Genomic DNA, 19,871 nt, shown 5'->3' on the forward strand with positions numbered 1-19,871 from the left:
TTTTTGGTAAAAGTAGGTAGGTATCAGAATTACAAAAAAAAAAAAAAAAAAAACAATGGATTCGTTTTCTAATTCAGTGACAAATCTCAGCTCCTTGTTATTCTGTACATAACAGAACTGCCTATTAGTTAAAGACAAACATCATTTAAATCGTCCCTCTCAAGTCAACATCTACTGCTACTGTAGTTTTGGAATACATTTGTTTGTTTTGTTATCGTTGTTGATTCGAAAAAAAAAAAAAAAACATTTTCCAATCAAGGAAACGAGGGTGTTGGCAAGTAAATGAATCCAGATATAGAGACAAGTCCAACAAGTTTTTTCTTTTCCTATCTGATACAACAGAGTACATACTGTGTTCATTTTTGAGATTTTGATCTATGTGATAGGTTGTGGCTACACAAAATGGTGCCTGAAAACATGAAGAAACAACTTGCTTTGGCTTTGAGAAGCATCCAGTGGAGCTACGCAATCTTCTGGTCCAGTTCAGCTACCCAACCCGGGTGGGTACTAACTGTTTCATTCACTGTATCTCTATTGTGATTTTTTTATTTTTTTTATTGAGTTTGCTCTTTCCCCTTCTTGAATATGTTGGTTTTCCAATACATGGAAAGACTTTATATTGGATGAGGCATATTATGATTTATTTTTCTCCTCTTGGTTAGTTTGACATCCAAGTGAATCTGTTTTATTGCTCCGACTAATGTGGATGATGGCGAAGTTTGATTGTGCAGTTTTGTTTTATACTAATGGAAGAGAATAATAAATCAACAATTCTAATCTAACCAACTACATAGCTACTTGAAATTCTGACTTCACTAATAGATTTTCTGGTATTACTGGTTATAAAGTTGTTTGCTAAGAAGCCATTATATTCAAAATTAATTTTTTGGCTGATAATTTTGAAGGGTCTTGAGCTGGGGGGAAGGTTATTACAATGGAGATATTAAGACTAGGAAAACAAGTCAAGGAGTAGAACTTAATTCTGATCAAATAGGCTTGCAGAGGAGTGAGCAACTGCGAGAGCTATTCAAGTCCCTCAAAACTGCAGAAACCAGCCCACAAACCAAAAGGCCTTCAGCGGCACTGTCCCCTGAAGATCTTACAGATACTGAGTGGTATTATTTGGTTTGCATGTCCTTCGTATTCAACATTGGCAAAGGGTAAATAATTTCTCATTTTTTCCTTTTTTTTTTTTTTTTTTTTTTTAAGTTTTGGATAATCAAATTGTCTTCCCTAAATGGGGGTTGTGTAATCTGAAGTGTGTGTTAGTCTTAGTTATCTTCAAATCTGTGTATGCTCGTAGGTTACCAGGAAGAGCTCTAGCAAATGGCCAACCCATTTGGCTCAACAATGCCAATTCCACTGATTGTAGAGTTTTTAGTCGCTCTCTGCTGGCAAAGGTAAGATTCTGTTTCTTGACTTTGCTTGATTAGAATGTCGTTTTTTTTTATACTCTTTAACTCTTTACCTTGCTTAAAATGACAAAAAAGTCTGAAATATGTCTTCTTTGTTTGGTTTTTGTTTCATAAACACACACGTGACAATTGTCTTCTCTCATGCTCAGAGTGCATCCATTCAGGTAAACATCCTGATTTTTCTTTACTTAATCATCCCTGTACTATAAACTCCAATAGTTATTAACATGTTATCTTAGTACTATCAAATATGATGCGAAGAAATTTAGATGTGTTCGAAGAGGTCTTGCTTTTGAAACCAATCTGTACTCTGTAGTGTTTGGTCTGGAATTTATGCAACAATATGTATCTTAAATTCCTAATTAGTAATTACACCAAGTAGAAGAGAAAGCACTCTAACATTCGTCCTGCATTCATGACAATTTCCTCTGGACATAAGCAGTAGACCTGTAGTTTCTGCAATGGTAGCTTGTTATCCTAATTCCCAATCAAGGCAAGACTACTTAAAATCTTGTGATCTGTTCCGTGCATGTAGTTTTCTTCCAACAAGGGACTGAGATTCCAAATCTACGACTACGATGACCATAATGACCATCAAAACTAATTTCTGTCATATTTAGTAGGAAAAATCTAATCAATGCACTGTGTAATTTGTTTTCTGCATCTCATCTTTCAGACAGTGGCGTGCTTTCCTTTTATGGAAGGGGTTATTGAGCTAGGTACAACTGATCTGGTCAGTTTTCCCTTGATTTTAACATAATATTTTTATTCTGTTATCCCCCCCAACCACCTCACAACCATGTTGCTGATTTCTTCCCTTTTTTGTGTGTGAAGGTCTCAGAAGACCTCAGTATCCTTCAACGGATCAGAACTTCTTTCTTGAATATTCTGTATGTCAATGTTCCTAATAAGTCTGGAGCTACATTGAAATCAAGAAATGAGGAAGATATTGCTTGTGTAGCATTTGATCATAATGCATATGATGTTGAATCAATTCCAGAAGTAGGGTATGAAGTAATCAACACAGCCTCTCCTAATGGTAGTTCAAATGCTTTACAAGCCAATCAAGCACCAGATGAAACATGCATGGTTGAAAAGATAAACGGTGGCACCTCTCAATTCCAAAGCTGGCAAGTTATGGATGATGAATTGAGCAACTGTGTCCCTAACTCCATGAATTCTAGTGACTGTATATCACAAACTTTTGCCAGCTATGAGAAGATTGCTTCTGCTTCCATGGGTGAAAACCCTTCTGACCCTTGTGCTAGAGACATTCAAAAGTGCAATAACCCAAAAATGACCTTAGTGGATCCTCTAAGTGATGATCGCCATTATCAGAGAGTTCTTTCTTCCATTTTAAAAACCTCAGACCAGTTAATTATGGGGATGCATTTTCAAAATTCTCATCGTGAATCAAGCTTTGCCAGTTGGAAGAAAGGAGGGGCAATAGATTACCAAAGGCCAAGAGCAGGAACCTCACAAAACTTATTGAAGAAAGTAGTGTTTGAAGTTCCAAGGATGCACTTGGATGGGCTGCTCGAGTCTCAAGAAGAGAATGATTATAAAGAAGGAATGAGACTAGAGGGTGATGAAATTGGCATGAACCACGTTATGTCAGAAAGAAGGAGAAGAGCAAAACTAAATGAAAGGTTTTTAACCCTTAGATCAATGGTCCCTTCAATTAGTAAGGTAATATATATTTTAGTCATGACATTTGTTCGCTTGATTTTCACTGCTCCTATTGATTAAATGCATCATTCTTGCAGGATGACAAAGTTTCAATACTAGATGATGCAATTGAATACCTTAGAAAGCTTGAGAAAAGGATAGGAGAGTTGGAAGCTCGCAGGGAGCTAATAGATATGGAGACTAGGACTAAAAAATCACCTCAAGATTTGGAGGAGAGGACTTCTGATCAGTATTTTAACAAAACTAACAATGGCAAGAAATCAGTGATAAAAAAGAGGAAAGCTTGTGAGATAGATGAGACAGGGCTAGAGATTAACTCAGATGCTTTTAGAGGCAGTTCAACTAAAGATATTACTGTCAATATGAGTGACAATAAAGTTGTGATCGAAATGAAGTGCCCTTCGAGAGCAGGAAGACTGCTGGAAATTATGGAAGCAGTTAACAGTCTCAGTATAGACTTCAATTCAGTTCAGTCGACAGAAGCTGATGGGAATCTTTTTCTGACCATTAAATCTAAGGTGAGCACTTGGATATGTCTTTTTGGTTTTATACTTTTATTTGTTAAACAGAACATGAATAACTGATAATGTTCTGCATTTTATATTTGTTTCATACTTCCTAGCATGATCATCTCTCAAGTGTATACCCCATTGCCTTTTATCCTTTATTTGCAGTTCACAGGATCAACTGTTGCAACAGCAAAAAGGATCAAACAAACACTCCAAAAAGTGGCTTCGAAGTGTTGAATCTTTTGATTTCCCTAAAAAACCATGGGGATGTTCAATTTAGTTCCTTCCACTGCCGTGTGACTGAGGGTTCATTAGATTGATGGAGTCACAGCTGCAAGTTCTTCTTGGAGATTCTTTTTGAAGACTTTTAATAAAAGGAAAAAATATAGTTTTTGGGCAATACCATAACTCTTGGTGATGTAACATGGACTTTTGTTTAAGCAGTTGTAAATGAGTAGATAGACTTAGTTGACTAGCCATTAGCTCCTATAGCTTAAAACAGCATGAACATTGACCACTGACTATATTTTGATCGCTAGACACACATTCTTAATTATGGTAATCTTTCAAGTAGCACGTGATATTGAAAATGAACCCATCTACATTATTTGCCGAGAGCATCATACTGAAGTGAACAACTATTTTGACCTCATTTTTGTTTTTTTTTCTGTATGAATCAATAATTCTCACTTTGTTTACAGATTTCTAAGTCATGGGACTCTAAAATTCATGTGGCTTAAGAAATGCATGTAGATTTTAGAGAGTACACGTAATATACATACAGATTCTCAACATGAAAGAACACATTCCTATTAGAACTTCTCATTACATACTCATCCAATTTCATAATCTTTCCTATCTAGTAATGTAAAAAGAGAAAGCATCAAGTATTTGTAGAGGAAAATAAAATACTGGGAGGATTGCAAGGGTTGTAAATTGTCTCCTCTTTATAATGAAATACTGTACGGGTGAAACATTAATGGTAAAAAATTATATTACAGAAGTGACAAATTTTGACCCATAGTTGTGATTACCATCAATTATTCCATTCATTTTTATTGACGGTGTAAAGAACCAATTCAACCCAAAATGTTAAGCCGTTGGGTGGGTGAGACTATTTATATATCTCAACATGCTCCCTCACACGAGAGTCCAGGGCTTAAAGGGTGGACAATGCACAAGCCCACTACCTGTGCGAAGAAAGAAAGTGGGGTGGCGAGGATCGAACTCGGTACACCGAGACTATGATACCATGTAAAGAACTAATTCAACCCAAAAGCTTAAGCTGTTGGGTGAGACTACATTAATAATTTTATATATTCCAACAAATGAGATTAATATTTATCATTTTATAAGAAATAATTTTATCTCCTATACATATATAAAAGTATGTGGGGCCTGTATGAGGCTATGTGAAAAGAAGAAAAAGAAAATATAAACCTCACACACTTTCAGTGTGAACACTGTGTGTAGGAAATAAAATTATCCCCACATGAGAAATATTAATCTCTTTATTTATTTATTCCCTAAGAATACTTGGTCTTGGTCAAATTAAGTTTACAGTATTATAATATTTCTACTTTTTATATTGAGATCAAAGCACTACTTTGCTGGCTCTTGACGGATCCATGCGTAGATCAGTTTTTAAAGTATGGGGTAATACAACCCACAGCCGGCCAGAATATTCCAATTTGTTGTCAAGAGATAGTATCTGGTCATATTAATTCAATATACTTAAAATAATGATGTTCACACCATTCAATAGTACTGCATTATGCGAGTAAAAAAGAGAATATCTTGACTAAGGGGATAATTTTCAATACGACCTGCTAATATTAATTTGAACATGATATGAATTTCTTTTTTTATGTGTATCAACCACTGCCGACCCCAAAAAAATCATACTGTGTTCTTGTTAGGGATATTCATATTATTAAATAATTATTTAATTATTTATTAATTTAAGGCAATTTAAATAATTTTTATTCACAAAAATAAAATTTAAAAATTATTTATGTCGTATCATATAAGTCTGTAGAATAAAATAAGTTGTATTTATATACAAAATTTTAACACAAATAACTATTTGTATGATCATCATATTGAATTCATATCAATCCAAGCACAGATGAAAATTTTCATAAAATTTTTTTGTGACTGAGAATGTCAGTCAAAAATACTACTGAAATGATGATATTCTCGAATTCCCATGGAAAAAATTTCAGATGATTGATAATTAACACTCCCTTCGACCCTATCCGTGACAGATATTATCTATAGTTGTCACTTTTCAACCCTATGCTTCCTAACGCTCTGGTAAGCTTTTTCATGTTTCCATAGCTTCACATTGTTTTTGCTTCATTTTGCTCCGAGATTTTTCCTCAAACTTTATTATTATTATATGCTGGAAGAATAATTGCACTTTTTTGGTCCATTTCTAACAAAATGCAAAATAATACTGGTTCAAACTGAGTTTGAAGGAATTAGTTGAGGCGCTTGTATTTAGTGCTGGTTCTGACAAATAGTGCAGTGTTGTTCTTCGTGATTTTTTTTTTTGTTTTTAAATGCTGATTTTGTTTTATTTTTAGATTATGTAAAAATGAAAATTTAATTTTAAATTGTAAATGTTTTGAATGAAAATGATGGGTAGGGTTAGTTTGGTAAAATTATCTCACATTTTTAATAATATTTGATAATTAATCAAACGTAAATCTAAAAAATTTAAGTCAACATTTTTGATAATATTTTAACTTACTAAATAATTTAAATTTTTTTTTTTTTTTGAAAACTCATTTTTCTATCATATTTTCAATAATCATAATTTTTGAATAATTTTTTTTTCCGAATATTCAACTTCAAAGTACTATGGACCTCACTGCACTGCACCTACCCTTTGATTGCTTTATGGATGTCATACGTTCGCTGCTGACACTTGGTAGTAGGAAAAAAAAAATTAGTCAGGAGAGTGGAGTGAGAAAAATAATTTAACCATCAAAAGGAGTAAAATTAAAAAGTGATTGGGAATTTTTTTTTGATGGGTAACAATTTGAATGATATCAATAGGAAATATTACCATCTAAGGTATGGTAAAATAATCTTTTCTTATCTTATCCAGTAATAAATTTTGGTCTACTAAATATTTTTTCTTATCTTATCCGGTTATAAATTTTTCCCACCATGTTCTCGACAAATTTTTTCACTGATAAAAAAAATATCTCCTCTATCAAATATCCCTTAAGTGAATGTATGTATTTGACTATAGACCTCGTGAGTAAAGGTACTAATATATTGTTTAATATTTTATTAATAGATGATATCTTATGTTGTCTTGATAAGAAGAAAACTCATATCATTTAGATATTGTATTTGATATTAAAAAAATTAAAATGACAGCTGGCTTTCCACGAGCACACAATGAATGACTGATTCGTTGTCCGTTCTCGAACTCAATCATGATGAGACTTCTGATCCTGAATGATGTCTCGTAGTAAACAATCGGGACTCTTGGAATTTGACCAGGTTTTTCACTGTGTGGACCCTTTTTTTCTTTCAGAAACTAGACATTAATGCATTCATAGAATATTTTTTTTTTTTTGGTATAAAATAATGAAAATCGAACATATAATTTAATATAAATTATTTAATTTTTTAAGAAATTTATTTTTTTAATTCAAAAGACTAAGGTGCATTTAATACATATTTTGTTGAATGACCAACATACAAAAATAAGAATTTTATACTATTATCTACCAAATTTTTTTTTTATACTATTCGTTATTTAATATAATTATTAGAATATTTTTATGCTTGATATGCGTACAGTATGATTGGAAACATTAAAGAACAAAGATTAATGATTTTTGATTCTGTAAATAAAATTGTCATTCGATTAGAGAGTAACAAATTCAATCTTTAATATCATTTCTCAAGTTATTTTATCCAATATTTCTATTATTTTAAAAATCAAATATAATTTTTTATCAAATACTTTAATTTATTCCACTTAATATAAATGCCAACAAAAATTTCAAAAAATTAATAATAAAATTTTACAAATAATTTATTTCCTTTAAAGTGATATAATTTCAAACAAACAAAAACGTATAAAGCAACAAGGACAAAGATATTTTTTGATTCTGCGTACAGTATGATTGGAAACATTAAAGAACAAAGATTAATGATTTTTGATTCTGTAAATAAAATTGTCATTCGATTAGAGAGTAACAAATTCAATCTTTAATATCATTTCTCAAGTTATTTTATCCAATATTACTATTATTTTAAAAATCAAATATAATTTTTTATCAAATACTTTAATTTATTCCACTTAATATAAATGCCAACAAATAAAATTAAAAATTTCAAAAAATTAATAATAAAATTTTACAAATAATTTATTTCCTTTAAAGTGATATAATTTCAAACAAACAAAAACGTATAAAGCAACAAGGATTTAGGGCAAAAATTAAAGTTTTTTTATAATTATAATTTAGTTCAAAATTATAATAATATTTTTTCATTATAATTTTTTAAATTTTCAACTTAAAATGATGTCATTTTGAAAGTAAATATAAATAATTTATTTAGAAACATTAAAGCCAAACAATAATTATTTTAAGGAAAAAATACGTGTTATTTTAAAGAATGTAAAATTATATTATTTTAAATGAGAGAAAAAAATAGATAAAAAAAGAGAGAAAGAGTCGGCAAAAAAAATATAAGCATAAATCTCATTTCTTTGTGAGAGTAAAATGACAAAAATTGTATCATTTAAAAGGATAATCATTTTTTCCTTATCTTAAACCAGAGCGGTACTTACAAATCAAAGTTTTGCATGTTCAAGAAAAAAAAAAAAAGACAGGTGATTGAAAATGTCTCTCTATGGAACACAAGAAGTGACAAATATTAGCAATAACACGAAAGAGCACTAAAAGACATTAATTATAAGAAAAAAATATTTCTAATTTTATTGCACTAAATTTTTTCTGTTAGGCAGAAAAATATTATTTCCAATATAAATAAAAAAGTGACAGGCTTATTTACCAAAGCGTGTAAAACCTGCCACATAACCCACTTTCATGTTATCTAATGCAGCCGGGCATATATTTACACCCATCAACAGCAACACAGATCATGAGATGACAAGTGTATAATTAATAATACTTTCTATAGTTGAGGAACAAAATTCATTAATAAAATTGATTCATGAGTAAAAAAATCATTACAATGAAATAACTTTGTTTATGGTCCTCTGAACTCTAGCTATTCCAATCTCAAGAATCATACCAATCCCATCATCAATTCCCATATCAATCTAGACAGGCAGGGAAGAACAAGATACCCAAACAAGTAATAAACAGCAAGAACCTTAACCCATATACAGTTTGAAGTACCTCATTACTTTTGCAGAGTAAAGCATTAAATGTGATATTATTCCCATTCAATTGTTGATGGCGGCTTGGACGTAATGTCTTGCACAACACGGTTTACACCACGGACACCATTACAGATCTTTCGCGCAACATCGTCAAGGAATTTGTGCTCAAAGTAGTACCTGGGATTTATTTCATAATATAGTTAAAACAAATTGCATTGAATGGGATAGTTTCATAAATAGGAAAAGAAAATCCCATAGAAAAATTTAAAGGAACTTGCATTCCAAGTAAAAAATCAATGCCCTGAAACTGATGTATGTTTAACAAGGACAATGCCCAAGTATTTAATTAAGATCAAGATATAGCTTAATGAGATGATAGTGTGCTTAAGAAACACCACTTCCTCCTGTATATTTCAGAATTTTCATATATTAGGCGTTCTTTAAAGTCTCGAGTAGGTGTATAAGTTCTTATAATCTCGCGGTAAAGACATTGACGGAGCCAGCAAAGTAACCAAGCCAGGGCCTAAAAATTTAGTCCGTGCCAAACACTAAATTTTTGAAACGTGGCTAGCTACGATTATTTGGCTATGTTTAAAACGCGGCTAATTTTTAAAAATTAACCAAGGCCAAGGCACAGGCTAGAGCCAATGTGGCTCCGCCACCTGATAAAGAAACCTTCTGCAGTATCAAATAAATATGCAACAGCAACAATATTGAAAAGCAGAATATTCTATCATGGGAATCGCATCAGACTTTATTTGTTTCATTGAATAATTTGCTAGAAGCATATTTGACCTACAGATGGTAATTTAGTACCATTTTTAAAAAAGAAAGAAAGATTATGCAGCAGCAACACAGCATAACCAAACATGCTTTTCATAAGTATATTCTGCAAATGGAGCACAATCAGCTGTAATAAGAAATAAAAAGTTATCTAGCAGCATAGCCATACATTTTACAGTTGAAATCTTACCAGTCTGCAGTCATTCCATCTTGACTCGTAACAGCTCTGAGAGCAACAACATGAGAGTGTGTTCTTTGATCACCTTGAACTCCAACAGATCTTACTGGCAAAAAAACTGCAAAGGCTTGCCATATTGAATCATAAAGCCCAGCATCCTTGATTGACTGAATGAAAATCTCATCAACCTGGAAATATAATTGGACTTAAACACCAGAGGTAAATCAATATTATAGGGACACATAAATCCATAAGCACAAAATTTCCATGTACCTGTCGGAGAATATCTAAGGCATTTCCTTGAGTCACATCACCCAAAACTCTCACTGCAAGGCCAGGCCCGGGGAATGGGTGGCGTTTTAGAAAAGCCCCTGGAACGTCCAAGATCCTCCCTAATTGACGAACCTTTATACATGAGAATACAAAGAACAAAAAAATCAATGCATAACACAACAAACACATAGATAGATATGATCAAGCTAATAGATCAAATGTAAAACCTCATCCTTGAATAGAAGTTTAAGTGGTTCAATAAGTTTCAATTTCATGTCCTTTGGAAGACCTCCAACATTATGATGACTCTTGATGGTATGGGAATGGGTTCTACCACTTCCAGGTGGTGGGCACGATTCAATCACATCAGGATACAAGGTTCCTTGAACCAAATAAGAAGGTTTCTTTCCCAGTTTCTGCTCTAGCTTCTGAGCAAAAGCATCAAAGACGCAGATAAACTCTTTTCCAATAATTTTCCTCTTTATCTCAGGATCGGTTACACCTTTAAGCTTTGTAAGAAATTGATTAGCAGCATCCACACACACAACCGGCAGATGAAGATCCTTTTCAAAGGTTTCCATCACACGTTCCTGCTCCTTATACCTGTACACACATAAGAAGAATGATAAAACCACATATTTGAAATTCAAGATCTACATACAGAATCTTTTTTTTTTTTTAAATATTTCAATCGGTTCATAGCTTCACAACTACTCCGATTCAGAACGGATCCCGATATTAAGACTTTAAATCCCTCTGAAAGATGGGACTGAGGAGAATGAACATGCTCTCACCCCCTACTCAGTTTCCTAACACCAACTGAACTACCATCATTTGGTATCTTCGTACAGAATTTAACTGAAAGATAAGTCACCTAAGCAAGCCATTGTCGACAAAGATACAATGAAGCCTATCCCCAATGGCTTTATGGACTAGAGTAGCAGCAACTGTGGAATCCACACCTCCAGACAAGGCACAAATGACAAGCTCATCAGGCCCCACCGTATCTTTGATCACTTTCAGTTCTTCCTCCATCACATCCTCCATGTTCCACCCCGGTTCAACCCCACAAACATCAAAGAGAAAATGCCGCAGCGTTTCCATTCCTTGTGGGGTATGTGTCACCTACACAAAGAAACAATGTAATTTTCAACAATCATTTCCATAAAGCACAAGGTAAAGTTTTAAACTTTCAATTCTAATATGAAAAGGTTATACCTCAGGATGATACTGTAGGCCATAGAACTTGGAAGAAGGATTTTCTATGGCAGCGACTGCGCCCTGCTGGCTTCGCGCGACGACGTCGAAGCCAGGGGGAAGCGTGACGGCCTCATCGCCGTGACTCATCCAAACGACCTGTCGTTTGCCGACGTTGTCAGAGCCGAAGAGTGCGGAGGGCTTGTCGACGTGAATTTCCATGCGACCGTACTCTTGCTTGTGGCCGACACGGACATCGCCGCCGAGACGCTGGACGAGGAGCTGGAGGCCGTAGCAAATGCCGAGGACGACGACGCCGTTGGATTGGGCCCATTCGAGGAAACCGTCGGGGAAGGAAGGGGAATCGGGGGTGTGGACGGAGTGGGGCCCACCGGAGAGAATGACGACGGAGGGTTTGTGGTCAGTGATGGAGTTGAGAGAGGAAGTGCCGGAAATGCAAAGGGAGAAGACTGAGAGGCTTCTGATTCGGCGAGTGATGAGGTGAGTGTACTGTGAACCGAAGTCTAAAATCAGAACCAAATCCGATTTCACGCTTTTCGGGTCCATTACCTCCTCCTACTCCTAGGGTTTATGCTTCTCCCTAAAGGGTACCAGCCACCAAATCAGGGTTTATGCAAATGCAATAATGGTTATTTATATATATATATATATATTTTTTTTTTATAAATAATAATCGTGTGACATTAATTACTAATTAGTAGCACTAATAAGTAATAGAGTTTTATAAGAGTTATGTTGTATAAAAAGTGATTATGCAAAGTTATAGAGATTCATTTTGCGTACCGTAGTTTTTTTTTTTTCTTTTGCTTCAAAAAATGTGAGTCCCACAAAATGTTGTGTGCATAGGAATTTTTTTTTGTGTAATGTTAAATGAATTTTTTTTGTGTAATGTTAAATAATAAATACAAACCCTAAGTAATAACCATGCTCGGTTTGGCGGGAAGCGTTCCAAATTTTTCTTCCTATAATCTAAATAATAATTACGTTTATATATAATTTTTTGTGCTGATACTTTCATTTTTAATTTAGTCTTATCATTTTTAAATAATCATTCTTTTTATTATTTATTACTGTTATAACAATGTGAGATTAATATGAAATTAATATAAAACAAAATTTAAATTAAAAAATAACTATTACTTATTGGATTAAAAATACTAAAAATATGATATTATTGATTCTTATATGCAGTATTTATACTTTGTTATGTTATAACTCTAATAAATGATATTATGACAATGACGATGAAAATTTAGATTAAATTTTTTCAATGAAAATTAAATGGAATGCACATGAATAAAAATGTATTTTAACATGATAATTATTAATAATGGATTAGTGGTGTGCATTTAATTTAATAATTAGTAAAGGAGTTTTGTATTGCACCAAGCAATGTGTCCCTAAGTACTAGCAGTATCATTGATTAATTGTAAAAATTGAATTCTTTAAAATGGAATTATGCCAAAAATACACGTCAATGATATAATAAAATTAATGCGAGCATATACATTATTTGAATCAAATTTAATTATAAAATTATTAATTTGGGTAGACATGTCCTTTTATTTAGCCAAGTAAGTAAACCATCACTTTCCCTCGTAATTTTCAATTTTATTTTGACTTTTGGCAAGCAAATCCAAACAAATTTCTCACTCCTTAAAATAAAGAGTAAAGCGCTAAAAAAATACAATTCTTATATTAGTCTCTTAAAAAAATATCTATATTAATTATTTTTAGAAATTAAATTAAGTCTTCATTAATTTTTGAGAGACCACGTTTCTAAAAAATTGAAATTATAGCAAGATAAAAAATTGACATTTTTTTATAAGAGATAAAAATAAAAAGGGTGCATCTAATCTTATATTATAAGAGATACTCTTCTCATGTCATAGACATCAGATAAATTCCACTATATGTTAAAAAATAATAAATAAATAAAAGACACATTTATCAATATATCTACAATATAATATAACTCTCTCTTATTACATAAGAGAATAATTTTCCAAGTAAAAATTATATTTTTTTTGTTAGGGACTCCAATCGAAGTTTACTCTAGAATTAATTAGCATCAAGTGACAGCAAGGTCTGACTTCAATGAAATACAATATTAAAGAGGTCTGCGAATATCCATAGCGATGAAGGTTTAGACATAATAATCCTATAAAAAAAAGTGGGATGAAATAAATATATCTTTTATATATATATATATATATATATATATTTAAGATTCATATTTTATTTTTCTCTCTTCTTTTTTATGGCTACACATATTTATATATATATATAAAAAATAATTTTATCGCCTACAATATAAAAATAAACACTAATAGAAAAAATAATACTTGAAAGCATATGAAAAAAGCAAACCAACAAATATGAAATGGTTGGATTGCGTATTAATATGCGAAAAATAATTTGATATGACATCCAAAAATCCAAAATAAATATTATAATGAAAAATGGGTGTTCCTATTGTATGTATAAAATGATGTTTACAAGTTTAATTTAATTATATCTTAGGAAGCACACTATTGGTCACCAAATTTAGGATTTATTTAAAATAAAAATAAAAAATTGCTTGCTTTTTAATTCTACCAAATTGCTTTATCATCTCCAAGGAGACATTGGTTCATTGCAATCTATCATGTCTCTTGTATCCATCTCAGATGCCATCTCCAATACCAGATTTTCAAGGACATCTTCCCCTACCTCTATTGCAATGCTTTCTGCATCAACCTCTATATTTAGCCATGATCCACGTCTTGCTAAGTCCTTTCCAACAAGCTCTTTTAATGTTATTGGTGATGGATGAGGAAGAAAGTGCAAGTCAATGAGTTCTGTAATCTCTCTAATCAGAACTTTCTTCAAAACATATGCTTGGACTTTTGGATTTTTTGATGAAATATGAGGTAGGAAGCCACACTTCTGGTATACCTCCTTGAAAGTTTCGATAACACAGTCAAGCAAGATTGTACTACAGCCAGAAAGTTGGCCAGTTAATCCCTTCAATTCATCAAAGGTGGATGGATCCAGCAATAGCTCAGATGGTTCGCTCTTAATAACAAGTTCATCCCCTTTTAAGCTGAAATCCTGCAGAATTTCCCTTACATAGTCTGAGATGTCTTCGGAGGAAGAAGTTAAATTGTTTATTGGATACAAAGAGGAACTTATAAAGCCTGTAAAATGGTTCTCTTCAAATTTATCATGTATCAATGATCCATCTGCAGAAGTACTAAACTGTCAAGGCCTGATAATAGTGTGAATAAGATAAAGAAACTTGAATATCTGATATCTCCAGATTCAAAACCATACCTGGTTGAAATGTTGGTGGGTTGGTGACATCATTCCCAACATATTCAGCACGGGGTTGCTCAACTCTCTTCCTCATGTTCGAAGAATCTTCTATTATCTGACATGATGAAGCAACTCCTGGTGACATCTGGATCTCTCCAAATTTCTTTGTTCACGTTAAGGATAAAAAAGAGAAAAAGATAGGATCAATTGATAAATGTAAAACATAGAAGGATCTATGTGTCACTTCAGATTAAATGTCTAAAGAAGCTTACCAAAAAATATTCAGTTGCTCCGGTTGTATTATTTATGTTTAAGTCCCGAGTAGGACTCTCCTTACATTCGTCATCTGATTCAGAAAACATATCCATATATCTAATTTCTGTCTTACGTATATCGTAACAAGATTTTATAAGCTTCTCAGACTATGATAAAGAATTGATAGATTGCATTTGCATGGATGATACAAGAGACACATATTTATTAATTTATAAATGTCTATGTTCCGAGAAGGCTGAAAAATTAGTTATATAGAGCATACCTCTGGGAATATCATAATGTGCATGCAGATTGGCGCCAGGAAGACTTTTCCTGATACTAATATCTGCATCAAAAATGGCCACCGGTGGTTCCTTGATTTTCTGTCCCAAAGTGCTATTGTGACCATTTTCCCCTTCTTTCTGAAGCTCCACCTTTGTTCTGAGGACCATTTCATAGTTATTATAATATCTCATCCCTTCAGTGACTGGAGTATTATTTCTGTTACTACTGCAACTTTCACCAAATGAAACATCTTCCTGTCCCATGCATAACTCAGAATCCTTGAACTTGATAATCTTGTTTTTCTTCTTCAAATAAAGATATGAATTCAACCTTTCTCCAATACTAGCATGGACATTAGTTGGTGAATTTCTTCCAGCAATTTCCAATTCTTTTACTTTTTTACCATCTTCCAAGCCCTGGGAAATGCAGGGAAGTTTACATGGCACTTCATCAGTGGTCCTCAACTGCTGTTCTTTACTCCTCACTCTCTTGGCATGCCTCAACTTTCTCTTCATACGACCAAGGGGAAAATATGAAGGCTTAATATTTTGCGCATCATAACTGTGGCATTTAGGAGAATGAGGCCGAGGACAGCCAAAGCTAGTGTCAGCAATTTTTTTCACATTATATGTGCCAGGCTTCAAAACTACTATTCTGTTTGAGGACCGAGGTTCACAACTTGAACATGAATCATGTCTATCAAAGGACTTAAACGATTTTACACATCGTCTAGCATTACTATTTTGAGATTTATTGAATCTGATCATCCTTTTTTGCCTTGCATGATATGGTTCTCTCACTTGAGAACTCTGTGAGTCATGAATCTGTTTTACTAGCAGAGAGTTTGGATCTTGCAGAAGTTTTACGAAAAGTTCCTTGTTTGAATTTAAAATCTGTAAAGCATTGAAGAATTGTTCAGGCTGACAGCCTGCCCCATCTTTACCTTGAACATTTTTATTGACAAATCTCTGATCAACAATCATCTTTGTTACATCATTTCCCCAATCTGCTACTTGATCATTCTCCATGCATCCCATACTTTTCCAACTATAATCTCTTCTTTTTCTGGAACTTACCTGTAGTTAGAATTCTTCCATCAACTTAAGACATTATGGCAATCACCTTGATAAGTGGGGGACGGGGGAGAATATGTGGTTGTAAAAAGGGTGAAAACATCATTCATGCCATGATTTCAGGAATTAGACTCTTGAAAGCAAGGGGTCCTGTTATAATATCAACCTTATAAATGGAAGTATGTTTGATCAAAACTTACACCAATGTGAGGGCACTTTTCATCAACTTTGCTAAGCAAATCTGAGCTATTTCTGGAGTTTCCATTTCCTGCAGCTTGTAACAAAATTCGTAAGTTCCAAACTTCAGAGTAGAGGGGCAAAATTGATTACAAATAGTTTCCTGACCTTCAGGAAAATTAAAAATTGATTTCAAGTGTAACAACTTCAAGTAAAAATATGGTCAATGGTGGCACAGCAGAAAAATATTCGTGTAAAATTGCAGCAAATATATTATAGTAAATGCAATATGCATCTAAGAAACTTGGAGCCTTTCTGGATGATGTGATGGAAATTCTATTACCTAATATTATTTAAGGTAAAAAAAATTGAACTCTTACCAGCAGCATGTGTATTCAAATGCCTCCTATTGGAAACCAATCTTCTGTTGGAATGACCTTCACGAAAATTGAAGATTCTAAACATTCGCCATGTGCAACCTGACTCGCATTTTTGGTTAACCACAGGAGGAGATCTTCTCGCCATGACAAAGAGGAAAGCTATTATCTGTGATCTTTTAGTCAATTTTAACTATAATGGGAAAATCAGAAAAGTCTGTGCAAGCACAAAGATGAGAAAATGTTTCAGAATGTCATCTATACATTGATAAGAAATCAGAATCTAAAGTACTTACTGATAATTAGTTTCAAATCCCACAAAAAGTTTAAGTACTAACCATTGAAATAGAAAAAAAAAAAATGTATATATGAAAAAGATAAAAACTCAAAAAGAGTTTAATTTTACAATTGAATGATCATATTTTCTAAAATCAAGCAACTATATTTATATATTTGATCTAACCAATTGACAACTTCACATATTACCCCAACCCCGGAACAAAAAGCAAATAAAAGAATGAAAAGGAATCCACCTTGTGTGTAACACGTTTGGACCAAGGTTACTTTCTCTATTACTTATGTGATTGAACTTTGATTAGGACCCAACCTCGAACTTAATCATTAATTCCTATCACTACCAAGTCATTACATTTTCGATCACAGCAATATACCAACTCGCTAAAAGGAAATGTTATATATGTAAAGCTTCTTTTTCTTTATTATTACATGCAATGTAAAGCTGAATCCTTTAAATTACATCATCTTATGGTGGTAAACGGGTTTTCCATTTTCCATAGTGAATTTCCAATCTTGGTTGATACGTACAATGACCATACTAACTAGATGCTTTTAGCCATAGTTACACTCAATTCATAATATAATGTATTTCTAAGTCTACATTGGAAATTGTGAGTATATAATAATTGTATGTGTGTGTGTGGAGGTAGAGAGAGATACCTGAATTATAATGCCTAATTTAAGTCCTTATGCAGCTTAAAGGCTTAGACAAGTGCATGATGATGATGATGATGAAGATCCAGAATAGAAGAGGTTGAGTGTGGACATGTGAAACACAGATATAGGAACACGGGGGATGTGTCTGTCTGTATAATCAATGGGATACAGATTTGGACATTTAATAATATAAAACACGACAATGACAGGTAAATTGTAAAACAAAATTGGTTGAGGAAAGCTTTTAACTGAAGGCAACTTGGCTTGCTTTTTTTGCTTTCCCATATCTCTCTCAATTCTCAAACTATCCTATCACTTCCTTGCAAAATTCAATTCCACCTTCCTTTATCTCATCTCAATCAAAATTTAACCGTCTACTATTCTGACCCACTATTTGTTGAATCCAGCTCCGTGATGTCTCAAAATGCACCAAACGTTGTCGTTTTTAAGGAATCTTCCATCTTGCTAAAGCTTGTCGTTGACTGACTTCTTTCGCTGGATAAGACGTGTTGTTGTACATAGTATAGAAGTCCACATTGAGTGTGTCTCTTTGTATTCTTCAATTGGTTTGCTATATAATAGCACCAATGTTGTGTAGTTCAATATAACAAGGATTACAATGAATACCTCTTGTCTCTTGATAATTAACATGGTATCAGAGCCTCGCCGCCCCCCACTTTCTCTTGTGGCGTTTCTTAGCACAGGTAGGCTGGGCCTGTTGCATTGTCCACTCTTCAAGCCCAATGGGCTCTCGTGTGAGGGGGCGTGTTGAGATATATAGTCCCACATTGGTTGTATGTGCAACTAATGTGGAGTTTATAAGGCCTTGGGCACTCCCATCCTTTGAGCTAGCTTTTGGGATGGTGACCTCAAGGTTCTTAACAAGACGTTTTCCTCTCATTCTTGTTGCGCAGGAAACAACCCCTGGCCCTTGGAAAACTTTTCAGTGCTACCGATGCACTGAAGTTCAGTCCATTAGTAGTTCATTTATACTAGAATACGTAGGGCGGATTCTGCGTAAATTTCTAGAATCCTACGATGGATCCCCCTACGTATTCTAAGATAAATAAACTACCGACGTACTCAAGTTTTGTTCCTGGCCTTGCATTTTGTTTGACTGCATTTGGCAATGGAGAACCACTATAGGTCCCATTGCTGCGTCATAAATCAAAATGGTCCTGCAGTCATTTATTGTGTAGACTTACGTTAACTATTTAAATAAGATTTTGTTTCTATGGAAGTTTCGTGCAATACGTAGGTACAAATAACATCACTACTATTTTCACTTTTATGAGCAATAACATCACTATTCTACTGTCATTGTTGTCATAGGATTCAATAATGTGGCTCTCGCGACTACACAACTGCATTTTTTTAGCCGTGTTTAATCTATCCCACAAAATTCTCTTTCCAAATTAATAACATGAATAGTAATGAATTGCGTATAATTTGCGATTTGTTGGCGAGTCAAGAGTGCACGTCATTTTGAATGTGAAATACATATACATACATCGTACAATTTTGCCAATAGCATTGCGTGTTACGCAATCCACACAGATCAGGTGGCTGCAGAAAACTCCATACAAGTTGAAACACACAGAATCATATAAAGAAGAATAAATACACTTCAAATCCACGCTCTACCACACATCCTTGACGGTAGTGAGTGATACAGGTACAATATTACAACCCTTTCAACTGATATGAAAAAAGGTTTTGTGGAAATCACCTCACCTATTAGTCTATTACTAACATTTAATTAAGGGTAATTTTTTTTTCCCTGAATCGTGAATTTCCCACAAATATTATCAAAGAGCTATTTTGTGGTCTAAAATATTATCAGAAATATTGACTTAAGTTTATTGATTTTATGTTTGGTTGATTGCCAATGATTATTATGGGAATGTGGGCAAATTTTACAAAAATAATTTTTGATCATTTTTTTAAAAAAAATTCTGATATGCCACAAAAAGATAAAAACGCGGGGTCACTGGAGAGAAGTGGTGTGAAG

General features: G+C 33.4%; 3 protein-coding genes across 3 annotated transcripts; 1 reads left to right on the forward strand and 2 right to left on the reverse strand.

Annotated features, from left to right (window-relative positions):
* Positions 1 to 258: 258 nt before the first annotated feature.
* LOC133294054 (transcription factor EGL1-like) lies at positions 259 to 4,204 on the forward strand. The gene is made up of 8 exons (XM_061492703.1): positions 259 to 500; positions 906 to 1,160; positions 1,304 to 1,400; positions 1,565 to 1,579; positions 2,092 to 2,148; positions 2,250 to 3,104; positions 3,182 to 3,622; positions 3,779 to 4,204. The coding sequence occupies exons 1-8, from the start codon at positions 403 to 405 to the stop codon at positions 3,848 to 3,850; spliced, it is 1,890 nt and encodes a 629-aa protein (XP_061348687.1). The 5' UTR covers positions 259 to 402; the 3' UTR covers positions 3,851 to 4,204.
* Positions 4,205 to 8,790: 4,586 nt separating this feature from the next.
* On the reverse strand, positions 8,791 to 12,028 carry LOC133294056 (uncharacterized). Its single transcript, XM_061492705.1, has 6 exons — positions 11,443 to 12,028; positions 11,099 to 11,349; positions 10,452 to 10,827; positions 10,225 to 10,356; positions 9,964 to 10,139; positions 8,791 to 9,167 (listed from the first exon to the last, which is right to left on the reverse strand). The coding sequence occupies exons 1-6, from the start codon at positions 11,986 to 11,988 to the stop codon at positions 9,044 to 9,046; spliced, it is 1,605 nt and encodes a 534-aa protein (XP_061348689.1). The 5' UTR covers positions 11,989 to 12,028; the 3' UTR covers positions 8,791 to 9,043.
* A 2,024-nt stretch (positions 12,029 to 14,052) lies between these two features.
* LOC133294050 (uncharacterized) lies at positions 14,053 to 17,054 on the reverse strand. The gene is made up of 6 exons (XM_061492698.1): positions 16,910 to 17,054; positions 16,553 to 16,620; positions 15,278 to 16,355; positions 15,012 to 15,085; positions 14,758 to 14,902; positions 14,053 to 14,666 (listed from the first exon to the last, which is right to left on the reverse strand). Exons 1-6 carry the CDS (start codon positions 17,052 to 17,054, stop codon positions 14,053 to 14,055), a joined length of 2,124 nt encoding a protein of 707 aa, XP_061348682.1.
* Between the last annotated feature and the right edge of the window lie 2,817 nt (positions 17,055 to 19,871).

Source organism: Gastrolobium bilobum, unplaced genomic scaffold, assembly GCF_033153095.1.
Source record: "Gastrolobium bilobum isolate Gb01-03AN ecotype WA unplaced genomic scaffold, APGP_CSIRO_Gbil_v1 utg33850, whole genome shotgun sequence".
NCBI lineage: Eukaryota > Viridiplantae > Streptophyta > Magnoliopsida > Fabales > Fabaceae > Gastrolobium > Gastrolobium bilobum.